The following is a 12259-nucleotide window of genomic DNA, read 5'->3' on the forward strand; positions in this document are numbered from 1 at the left end:
GAAGAGCAGAATACTCTGTCCTATTTCAAAATGCTTCCTTTTCCCCTGCCCTGCCAGAAGCATGAGGGGATTTTTCTCCAGTGTTTACTGTGGGACCCTGGTGGGGGTCTAGGAGGTGAAGCTCAGAAGTCTGAGGGTCTCCCTATGACTGGGCCCGCCTGGAGTTTTAACTCTCAGTTGTCCATGCTGAGCCTCCAGCAGCTTGTCAGCTACAGCTCAGGTTTTGCTGCCCAAGCACTGGCTCCAGAGGCAGGTTTCTGCTCTGGTAAGTTGTGATTCTCTGTGTTAGCTTGTTCTTTCCTCCAGTTTTGGAGGCAGCAGGTTGCTCTGTGACTCCATTTCTCTTACAGATCTAAGAAGAGTTGTTGATGTTTCAGTTTGCTCAGCTTTTTACTTGTTAGGACAGAATGGCACTGCCAGGGTCTTCACATGCTGGATTGTAAAATTTGGCAAAATTCAGCTTCAGTTCTTGATTACATTCTCAACAAACTAGGAATAGAAGGGAATTTACTCAACCTAATAAAGGGCATCTACAAAAACCTGCAGCTGAAGGATCAGTGCCTTCACCTGAGCACAAGAATGAGTCAGGGTCACTCTGCCATTCAGTTCAGCATTGTTCTGGAAACCTAAACAATGCAAAGGAGAAAGAAGAAATAAGAGGACATAGACTGAAAACAAAAAAAAAGAGACCGTCCCCATTGTCAGGCAACGTGAGTGTCTTTGTGGAAAATCCCAAGGAATCTCCATGAAATTTCCTAGAACTAATAGGCAAGTTTAAGAAGATCACAGAGTGCAATCAACACACAAAAATCAGTCATCTTTTTGTATACTAGCAATGTACAATACCATTTATAGTTGCATTTATATCACAGGATACTTAGAAATCTAATAAAACATGTTCAAGTGCTGTGTGCTGAAGACTGTAAGATGCTGTGAAAGAAATCACAGAAGACCTAAATGAGTGGAGATATGTACAGTGCTCATGGACTAGTACACAGTCTGGTGAAGATGTCTCTTCTCAAATTAATCTATAGATTTAATACAATTCCAGTAAAACTCCAAGCAGGAGTTTTTGATAGATACAGACAAGCTCATTGTAAAATTTATGTGGAATGTAAAGAAACTAGAATAGCTGATATAATTTTTAAAAGAAGAATAAAATTGGAAGAGTTATACTACCTGACTTTAAAACTTAGTATAAAACTATAGTAGTCAACACAGTGTGGTATTGGTGAAGGATAGACACACAAGTCAATGCAACAGAGTGGAGAAATAGACTCCTACATATATGGTCAATTGATTTTTAACAGAGGAACAAAATCCATTTAATGGAGAAAAACTGGTCTTTTCAACAAATGAAATTGGAACAGTTGGCCATCCATATGCAAAAAAACCCAACAAAACTTCAGCTTTAAGCCTCATTCTTCACACAAAACAATTAACTCAAAATTGATTTGAGATCTAGTTGCATAGAGTATAATACTTATACTGTTATAGGTATTATAACTTTCAGAAGAAATCGTAGGAGAAAATCTTCATGGGTTAGGCCAAGAGTTTTTAGATGTGACTTCAAAAGCAAGATCCATTAAAGAAATTGATAAATTGGACTTCATCAAAACTAAAAATATTTGCTCTATAGCAGATAGTGTTAAGAGAATGAAAAGACCTGCTAAGATTAGGAGAAAATATTTGCAAATCACATATCCGATATGTATCCTGAATACACAAAGAACTCTCAAAATTGAACCGGAAGAAAATAACCTAATTGAAAAATGGGCAAAAGACTTGAACAGATATTTCACCAAAGTGGATATATGGATGACAAGCACATGAAAAAACATTCAACATTATTAACCATCAGGGAAATACAAGTTAAAACCATAATGAGAAATAACTACATACCTATTGAAATGGCTAAGATTTTAAAAAATACTAACAGTATTGCCAAGTGCTGACAAGGATGTGGAACAACTAAAACTTACAATGGTGGGAATGTGTAATCATACAGCCACTCTGGAAGACAGTCTGGCAGTTTTTTATAAAGATGTAAGTATACTCATCATATGACCCAGCAATTATACTCCTGCGTATTTCTTAGAAATGCAAGCTATGTTCACACAAAAACCCGTATGTGAATTTCATACTAGCTCTAATTATAATTGCCAGAAAACTGAAAACAACCCAGGTGTCTTTCAGCAGGTGACTGGATAAACAACTGTGGTCCATCCGCTTGATGGAAAACTGCTGAGTAATACAGAGGAAGGAACTGTGGATACGTGAATGACACGGACAAACCCCAAAGACATTATACTGGAGGAATTAAGATTACTTAGAGTAATTAAAAAGTGTGATACTGGGGCTGGCCCCGTGGCTGAGTGGTTAAGTTTGCGCGCTCCGCTGCAGGCGGCCCAGTGTTTCGTCGGTTCGAATCCTGGGCGCGGACATGGCACTGCTCGTCAGACCACGCTGAGGCAGCGTCCCACATGCCACAACTAGAGGAACCCACAACGAAGAATACACAACTATGTACCGGGGGGCTTTGGGGAGAAAAAGGAAAAAATAAAATCTTTAAAAAAAAAAAAAAAAAAGTGTGATACTGTAACAAGAAAAGATAGATGAACAGAACAGGATACACGACACAGAACACGACTTTTTAGTATATGAAAAAGTTGGTATTGTGAATGAAAGAAGCCAGGCTCACAAGATTATGTACTGTATGATTCCATTTATATGACATTCTCAAAAAAGACAGCACCACGGGGATGGAGACCAGATCAGTGATCGCAAGAGGACGTGACCACAAAGGATAGTATGAGGAATGTTTTGGGGTAACAGAGCTGTTCTGTATCCTGATTGTGGTTGTGGTTACACAGATCTATGTAAGTGTTAAAATTCATGGGCTGTAAGTGATTTACTATGTGATAATTTAAGAAATAAAAAATTATACGTATATAATTTTTACATGTGTGTATATTTGTGTGACTGAAGGAAAATCCTTGAAGATAAGCAGCCAAGTGATAACAGTGTTCCTTCTGGGTGCTAGTTTACTCATGATTTTTATTTTTGTTTGTGCTTTTCTAAACTTTTCCATACTGAACATGGGTTACTTCTATAATCAAACCTGCCTGAGGTTATTTAAGAAAAACAAAACCCTTCTGTGACTTCCCATTAGCCACAGGATGAAGGGCCTCTGGCCTCCTCCCTGGCACGCCCTCCCACATGCAAAGCGTGGCCTCTGGGGGCTGTCAGCGTCCCATGTCCTCAGTCGAGACGGCACATGCCCCCTTTGCTGGGGCATTCTGAGCTACACAGGGTGGTGCGTGGCTGCTCTTCTGACTTAATGAACGTGAACCTCTGTGGCACTCCTGCTTTGACTTTTCATGTTTTTAAAAAGTGATTTCAGTCACAGGGTTGTAAAAATTCTGAGAATACCCCAGACCAAACTGAGATCATTTGACAGTTAAAACGCTGCAGTGCTGAGGGGCTCTTTAAAATATAGTAGCAACTGAGTGACTGAGGTGGAGCCAGAGGGAAGGTTTCTCCTAACTCAGCCGTGCCCCAGTTCTGAATTCTCATGTGAGTTGACGTGACTTAAATCCAGACTGATAGGAGTCGGTGACCATCAGTGTGTGGGTACAAGATAATTCCTCCAAGACTTGCTGGCTGGGCAGTGCTTATCCTGGCTGGTAATGGTGTCAGGGGTGAAGCTTATAAAGATGCCAGACTGTCTGCAGCCAGGGAGGTCTGCACAGACATGGGCCTCAGTCACCGTGTCTCCTGTGTGTTTCTCCCTCCGTGCAGTTCGAGTTCATGATTGAGTCCATCCTGTATGCCCGGGACACGTGGCTGAAAGAGGATGGGGTCATCTGGCCGACCACAGCCGCGCTGCACCTCGTGCCCTGCAGTGCGGACAGGGACTACCGCAGCAAGGTCCTCTTCTGGGACAACGCCTACGAGTTCAACCTCAGTGCCCTCAAGTGAGTGTCTGCAGCTAGGGCACATCCAGCCGCTTTATTGGGCCTCTGGGCAGTGCAAACCACAGACTTTCTTAGACACAGAATAACTATACTCTGTAGTAGAACATGCCGCAGATAATCTAAATTTACTCACGTGCCTGAGAATTTTGCACGTTTCCTTTAATGCCTTTAAACTGATAGCAGATGTGATGGGAATTGAAATGTCTTTTGCAGTCTTAAGTTCCCCAATGTAATGGGAAAAATAAGGTCATGTTTAGAAATGAGGCCTTTATAAATGTGTGGGCCGTTAAAACACAAATGTATATTCCCAGTAAGAGCTGTAAATTTTTAATAAGGATCAGAAAATGTATTAGTGAAGTCATTCCTTGCATTTCGGAAAGAAAGCAGTGCTCCAAAATAGCTGATTTCCTGGTTTTTAAGATACAGACACACTTGTACAGTTGAGCTTCAGATTCTAACATAAGGTGATTTCTCGATAAGGCTTTTACATTTCTAGTGTTTCCTTTTCTGAGAAGGATGGTGACGTAAACGGGCTGCTTCCCCTTCCGAGGGTGCCGTGAGCATTAGGAGAAACCCAGCATTGGCCCTGGAAGTCAGGGAAGGGTCACTGTTTGTCAAGCTGCAAGAAACTTTGGTTTGTGCAGCCAGGGCCAGAGGAGCCTGGACGCCTGCGAGACACCCGGATGGAGAGTTGGCAGCAGGACAGGGCCTCTGGGACTTTTTGTTTTATTGAAAAGTTTTAAAAAAGAGAAAATAGTAACATAAAGGTATGAAACTTCCCTGGTTAACATGTTGAGTCGTTTTGTCTTCCATCCATATCCCACAGTGGGTGGGGGGAAGGTCCCTGACAGAGGGGTCCCATAGTTCCTCCAGGAAACAGTGAGTAGAAAGGGCTGGGAAGCTTCGGAACAGAGCAGTGAGGATGTTCTCACGTGGCCAGGCATTAGCGTTCAGTGGTCAGAGTGATTGACACACTGTGCTCCTGAGACCAGAAAAGACAGCAGAACAGGCCGTGGCCGGCACAGACCTCTTGGTGTGTGGAGGAGGTGGGAGTGAGGGCCGGGGCAGCACATTATTCTGGGGCACTTGCTTAGCCCCTTGGAGAAAGTTCTTTTCTTCTCACACCATACATTAAAATTTAATTCCACATGGATTTAAGAGTTTTGTGTTAAAACATCTGCATCAACTCCAGGAATCTGTGGGGGCCTGTGTGTCAGGTCCTCAATGGAAAGAAAGTCAACAGAAACAAAGAAAGAGGCACTAGACTTAAAAAAAATTGACAGACTCTGTGTCAGAAAGCAGCAAAAATGTAATTAAAAAAGGCAATGACTACATACTTAGAGAAAGTTACCAGCTGCCAGATCTTAACAGTCAATTAGAATAAAATGAATATCCAGGGACCAGCCCAGTGACGATGTAGTGGTTAAGTTCATGTGCTCTGCTTTGGCAGTCCGGGGTTTGCAGGTTTGGATCCCGAGTGCGGACCTATATACCGCTCGTTAAGCTATGCTGTGGTGGCGTCCTGTGTACAAAATAGAGGAAGATTGGCAAGGATGTTAGCTCAGGGAAAATCTTCCTCAGGCAAAAAGGAAGATTGGCAACAGATGTTAGCTCAGTGCCGCTCTTCCTCACCAAAAGGAAAAAGACTATACATATGAAATTATAGCCAAGTCACGGAACAGGCAACTCATGAAAACTAAATAAAGTTACCAATAAATATTTGAAAAAAATTGCAACATCATTAGTAATTAAAATGCAAATTAAAATGAATGCCATTTTTTGAGGGGCTGGCCCAGTGGTGCAGTGGTTAAGTTTGCACATTCTCTTTCGGCAGCCTGGGGTTCGCTGGTTCAGATCCTGGGTGCGGACATGGCACTGCTTGGCACGCCATGCTGTGGTAGGCGTCCCACATATAAAGTAGAGGAAGATGGGCACTGATGTTAGCTCAGGGCCAGTCTTCCTCAGCAAAAAGAGGAGGATTGGCGGCAGGTGTTAGCTCAGGGCTAATCTTCCTCAAAAAAAAAAAAAAAGAATGCCATTTTGGCCTACTAGATGAGCAAAGATTAAATTAAAATTCAGTGTTCATGCTGCGTGAGCTGCAGGTGTGATGGGAGAGAGAGAGCACCATCTGCCCAGAACCGTGGGTGCAGGGACCCCGTGGGTGCAGGGACCCCGTCGGTGCAGGGACCTTGCAGGTCGGGTCCACCCCACCACCATCAGACCCTACTGCTGAAGATACACATCACGGGGTCATGGTGCTCTCGAGTCTACACGCAAAACACTGGAAACAAATGGCTCTCCATAGGGATGTGGTTAAATTGCTGTATGTTCAACTGATGGAGAATTGTGCCACTGTTTAAAAACTGAGTGTTTTTAGGAATATCTGATGATACCAGATAGTGTCAAGAGACTTAAATGGGGAGGACACAAACTGTTTATACAGATGGCTTCTGTTTTGCACAAATATATGTACGTATACCTATGTCTTTGGGGGAGAAAAGTGAGTGAATATATCAAAGTCCTATGGCAGGAGTATGGGGGATTTAAATTTTTTCTTTATGCTTTTCTGTATTTTCCAAATTCTTTATAAATTTACAGTTATTTTTATCATCAGGAAAATATTAAAAATGTGTCCATATAGTGGAATGTTTACTAAAATGTTTACTTTTATTTGCTGTGTCAGAAGTTACTGCTGGCTTAATCTTTGGAACATTTCTGTGGTAAATAATAGATTACCTTCTGGCAAGCACAGGGTTCAGCCAGTGAGGTGGGGTGTTAGACAGGGGCTGCAAGCAGAGGGGTCCCGCAGGAGGCCCAGTATCTGTTTCTGTGTTTGTGTCGAAACAACACAAGGATTTCTCCTGAGAGCCGGGCTCAAGTGAGCAGCTTCGGTCCTGCTGAGGCATTACGTTTATTGTGGAGTGACCTAGAACAGGCATTTCTTTTTTATTTGCTGTGTAATAGCAGATCCATGAGAGGTATTTTGAAATGAAATAGATTCTAAAACTGAAGGGAACACACTGCAGCTCCCGTGTCTCCTAGGTCTGTGGTGAAGGTTGGTCTCTGTGTGTTCAGACCCCATGAATAGGACAAAAGGGAGGCACCCCATTACTCATACCTTGGCAGAGGTTCAGGAAGGCTGCGAGTAGCCCCCGCCAGGCCGCAGGGAGGGAGGGAGGCCCCAGGGCTCGGGGGCTCTTAGGGTTGGACCCTCCACAGCACAGCCTCTGCCCTCGGGGCTGCAGACGGTGGTTTGGAATTCCTGCTAACACAGAAGCAGAAGGCAGGTTGTCACGCGTGTGTGTCAAAGCCTGAGATGTTGGTAAATGCATTTGAGCAATTACTTTGACCTTTTCCCCAGATCTTTAGCAATTAAGGAGTTTTTTTCGAAGCCCAAGTATAACCACATTTTGAAACCAGAAGACTGTCTCTCTGAACCATGCACTATATTGCAGCTGGACATGAGAACTGTGCAGATCGCTGATCTAGAGGTGAGAAAAGATGAATGTTTCCTTCTCACGTTAAAAATTAACATGTGCGTGGGAGAAACTTGTTATGCAAGTAAATGAATTTATGAACTCTTTGCTATGGATTTTCCCAGTCTTTTTTTTTTTTTAATATTAATTTCCTCTTGTATTTTTACATTGTTTTCTTCCTAGTTAACTTCTTTAACATCTTCAATTATTTTTAGATGTATGTTTAATATTCTCAGAATCTTCAGATTCAAATAAATTATATCTAATTTCATCATGGAATTTGAATCAAAAATTTTTTAAAGATTTTTTTAGCTACCATTGATGACAGAATTCTTAAAATTCTTTCTTTTATTTACCCTCTGCTGGCACGTGTGAGTTCAGGGTGATCTCATTTTAAGGGTGTGCTCTGAGGCAGAGGAGCAGGAGGTCACTGTGTGAAGCTCCTGTCTGGAGCTTTGATGGCAAAACAACGTGCGAACTGAACTTTTGAAGCTTTAGTTGGTTTTGGCATTGTAGAGACCCAGCCTGGAACTTTCTATGTATGGAGAGTTGAAAAGAGAGAGTATTGTGCTTGAATTTGGGGGTGGAAAATTAGGCAGGTGAGGCCCATGTTGCTTGAAACCTTTCTGATTATCTGCCGTATTTGAATTCATAATGCAAGTTTTAATATTTACTTTCCCTAGAAGGAATTTTATGTGGTTTTTGATGTGTTCAGCTAAACTAGCAAGTTATGAATTTGTTTCATAATTACTGAAATAGATGATGTGCCTACTTAGTTCAGTGCATTGTTGTGGGTTTATGAAATGTGGCCAAGCGGAGGACAGAGTTACTAATTCTCACTCACAGAGAGCCCACGGCGGCCTCACGTCACGTGCTTATGGAACCCATGTCTGTTTTCTTGTTTGCTTGAACACAGACAATGAAAGGTGAGCTGTGCTTTGATATCAAGAAAGCTGGCACCTTGCATGGATTCACAGCCTGGTTCAGTGTCTGGTTTCAGAACCTGGAGGAGGACGAGCCGCAACTGGTGCTGAGCACGGGACCGTTCCACCCGTGAGTGCCTTCCCCTCCCTGGCGGGCGGTTGTGCGAACACAGTGGCTCTCAGAGGGGTGCAAAACGGTTTGCCTTCAGGTTGTTGGCATGACAGGGACATGAAGTGAAGATCTACTTATGCTGAAGTTGACCTAAACTCTCCAGGCCAGGCTGAATTCTGGTGGGGAGCTGTGGCCTGGAGCCAGGGCGTGCGGGTGGTAGGTGGGCGCTAGGGCACAGGCTGTGTGTGCAGGTGCGTCTGTTGTCTGTGCCCCCACTTGCCGCTGCCGTTGGCTGCTCCTGGAACCTGTGGATGAGCAGACACAGGGCTGCGAGGGAGCAGGCTTAATCTTCTCTCAGTTGCCCTAAGCGCTGCTGCAGCTTTTTATGGTCTAACACAAAACAGTCAACAGAATTTTAGGGGGTTTTACTCATACTTTTTCGGGGAAGGCAAATGTTTCTTGAGACAAATTTTTTGTGTGATAACATTCTGTGGCTGTGTGCGTGCTTGTGTGCCCACTGGAAAGCTGACGTCTGTGGTGTGGTAGACAGCAGGCCCTGTGGAAACACCGCCTTCATCTAGGGGCTTTCGTTGCCCTTTCAGTAACTGCCCTGGAGACTCCCTGCAGACGTAGCAGTCAGGTGAAGTGAGCAAGCACCATGGAGGTCGTAGAAGTGCCTGGGTTAAATGCTGGCTGTGCCATTTGGGCCTGGAAGGACCAGCCATCCTTTTGTGAAAAGAGAGCAAGGCCGAGGGGCTGTTTGCCCAGAGCATACTATGGAGATGGCAGGGCTGGGACTCTGGCTGGTCCTCCTTCCAGAGCCCACCAGCGCAGATGGGAGCTGTTGCCCGATGAGGGCAGGAACCTCAGAACCCACCAGGGGACAGTGGTGTGCCTGGGTGGTGGTCCACCTGAGTGTCTGCTGAGGGGTTGTAGGTGGGGACAGTCAGGGTGCAGGTGCAGATCCCGAGGATGCGCTCTTAGTGATGGGCCATGGTGGCTGAGCAGGAGTAGCCCTCGAGTCAGGGAGGATGTGAGAAACAGGGAGAGGCAGCCAGTGCCTCTCTGTGGGGGGTGATGCTGGGGCCCTGGGGCCCATGCCAGGTGCACTTGGGCTGAGGACAGTGTGGGCATGTCTGGGGGTCAGATCCCACAGAGCTTAAAGATTCCCAGAGTGTAACTATTTTCTCCCATACGTTATAGTCATCTTGCTCACATTCAGCCTAACGGTCACAAAAACGACTTTTTGGATCATGATTTCATCAGTGTAATTCCTGCTTTAACTACGGGAACAAGAACCTTGGGCATCAGTGGCTTAGAGAAGGAGCAGGATGGCCCTGGGTGGGTGACCACCATGCACCCTCTGGGCCACCAGGGTGAGCCACCCTCACCCTTCGTGGAACCCGAGCAGTGTCCAGGAGCCGTGTCCTCAGTGGGTTGTGTCTGGAGTTGGCCTTGTTGTGACTGGATCCCAGTGTCCCATAAAGGCCATCTTGATCATGGGGCTTGAGCGTGTGTCCCGTGGTAAACCTGACAAGTCAAGGCTCCCAGAGAGGAACAAGCTCCAGGTAACGCCACGCTCTGTCTTACAGCACCACCCACTGGAAGCAAGTGCTGTTCATGATGGACGAGCCTGTCTCCGTCCAGACGGGAGATGTGGTCACAGGCTCAGTTGTGTTGCAGAGAAACCCAGTGTGGAGGAGACATATGTCCGTCGCTCTGAGTTGGTCTGTTGCTTCCAGGCAAGACCCCACTTCACAGAAAGTAAGATATTTGCATGTAAAGTCATATTCATGGGTGCTGGGTCTGTGGCGACACAATGGCAGACACTCGTTCCCACTGTGGCCAGACCCCATGGCCACGCCTTGCCTGCATCATTTTTCTAGTCCTCGAGGTGGGAACTGGATGCTGTTATTTACAGAACAGGAAATGGAGGTGCAGGAAGGTAAGTCATGTCCTCTGTGACACAGCCAGTCAGTGAGACCACAGACCCACACCAGCCAAGAGGCCACCCCTTCCTCCTGTCCAGGGGAGCCCAGGCTGGAGAGAAGGGGTGGAGGGCCAAGCCATTGCGCAGCCCTCCACACACCGTGGTGCCTTCAGCAGAGGGTACTGTGGATATGTGGTGTGAGTGTCACGTTTTGACTGTGCCAGTGGTTTGAGGACTGAAGAGCCCATTGTTCCCACAAGGAAACAGTATAGCCGGGCGGGGGCTTCAGGCTTCATGTCTCACAGAGGCCACTGAAAAATGGATTCTCTTCTTCAGACTAAGGGTTAATGTAGGAGAAAAAAGAAAACAATTAATGGTCTCCCTTTATTATTTAATACCTGTTTTGTGCTTTGCTTATGATAATTTTACGTTAAAAGTTTAAATGTTTGTCATTTAAAAAAAGATTCTGCACCTGAATGCCATTCTCTTGTCCAATATTAAATTATTGTTAGGAAATACCACATGTTAATCAAATTGAAACAATTTATTATTTGGTTGATTTGTTTTCTTTGTCCTTGTCAGGTTGGAGAAAAAGTCTTTCCAATCTGGAGATGACAGTTGAAGTTCTGTTTGGGAAGCAGTGTGCATATAGCAGAGGAGTGAATGTGAGTGAATGAAGACGCAGCTGATGCGAATGCACGTTCTTGTGAAAGCCCGTGAACTCTTACTTGCCTGAAAGGTGGTAACACCCTTATCTGTGGGCTTGGGGCCATTGTGAGGGTCCTTCCCCAGACAAATGTATGTGGGCTCAGCAGGAACTGCCCTCACCACTGTCACTGCCCAGGTCTCTCCTCTAGAGGTAGGCTGTGTTTCCAGGTGTCCACCAGTGGTGTCCACAGTGCCGACCTGTGGGTAAGTTGGTGGCACAGTGTTCCTAAGCTAGTTTAGTTCTAAACTCGTGGGACACACACATCAACCTTGTACTCCTGTGAAAGTGACTGTTCATGCATCTTGTGTTAATGGTTCCTTACTGCCCTTGCTTCATCCACTCAACATGCGGAATGTGGGGTTGTACAAAGCCTTGCAGGACCTAGAGGTGGCAGTGCATGCGATGGGACTGCATGGGATAGTACAGTTATAGAGATGTCTTCCAGATAAATTATGTGTTGGATATAGTACATGCTCAATAAATATTTTTTAATGAATATTGGTGTATATCCTATTTCTGTGTGTATATGTTATTTTTTCCAAGCATGGATTGTGCTCCATATTGCTTTGTAACCTTCCCTCATCTAATATTATGAAGAAACTTCCATGCCAGATCTACATTTTTTGTTGTTGTTTTGATTTTTAGTTAAATTTTTATTGAAATATAAAAAATATACCCCAAACTGCACAAGTCATGAGTATACAGATGGATGAAATTTCAGCAAGTGGACACACATGTAACCAGCTCTCTGGCCAAGATCCTTCAACAACCAGAAGGCCCCAAGTGCCCCTTCCTCTCAGTACCACTCCTGAGGGTAATGCTTGACTTCTGACACTTATAGATTACTTTTGTGTGGTGTTGAACATTGCATGAATGGAGTTATACATTGTGTATTTGTTGTGGACTGAATGTTTGTGTCCGTCCAAAATTCATATGTTGAAACCTAACCCCCAAGGTGATGGTATTAGGAGGCAGAGCCTTTGGGAGGAGATGAGGTCATGAAAGTGGAGCCCCTGTGAATAGGATTACTGCCCTTATGAAAGAGACTCTAGAGAGTGCCTTGCCCCTTCCACCATGTGAGGACACATCAAGAAAGTGGCTGTCTGTGAACCAGGAAGTGGGCTCTCAGCAG

General features: G+C 44.8%; 1 protein-coding gene across 7 annotated transcripts in view; it reads left to right on the forward strand.

The window, feature by feature from the left end:
- The window catches only part of PRMT2 (protein arginine methyltransferase 2), a 31549-nt gene extending 19926 nt beyond the window's left edge, over window positions 1–11623 (forward strand). For all 7 annotated transcript variants that reach the window (XM_046648143.1, XM_046648147.1, XM_046648145.1 and 4 more), the window contains exons 7-11: window positions 3802–3977; window positions 7339–7468; window positions 8370–8506; window positions 10081–10252; window positions 11001–11623. In XM_046648143.1, coding sequence (XP_046504099.1) covers window positions 3802–3977; window positions 7339–7468; window positions 8370–8506; window positions 10081–10252; window positions 11001–11033 — 648 coding nt within the window. In that variant the 3' untranslated portion in view covers window positions 11034–11623. The remainder of the gene's footprint in view (window positions 1–3801; window positions 3978–7338; window positions 7469–8369; window positions 8507–10080; window positions 10253–11000) is intronic.
- Window positions 11624–12259: the final 636 nt, after the last annotated feature.

This window comes from Equus quagga, chromosome 21, assembly GCF_021613505.1.
Source record: "Equus quagga isolate Etosha38 chromosome 21, UCLA_HA_Equagga_1.0, whole genome shotgun sequence".
In the NCBI taxonomy this organism is placed as follows: domain Eukaryota; kingdom Metazoa; phylum Chordata; class Mammalia; order Perissodactyla; family Equidae; genus Equus; species Equus quagga.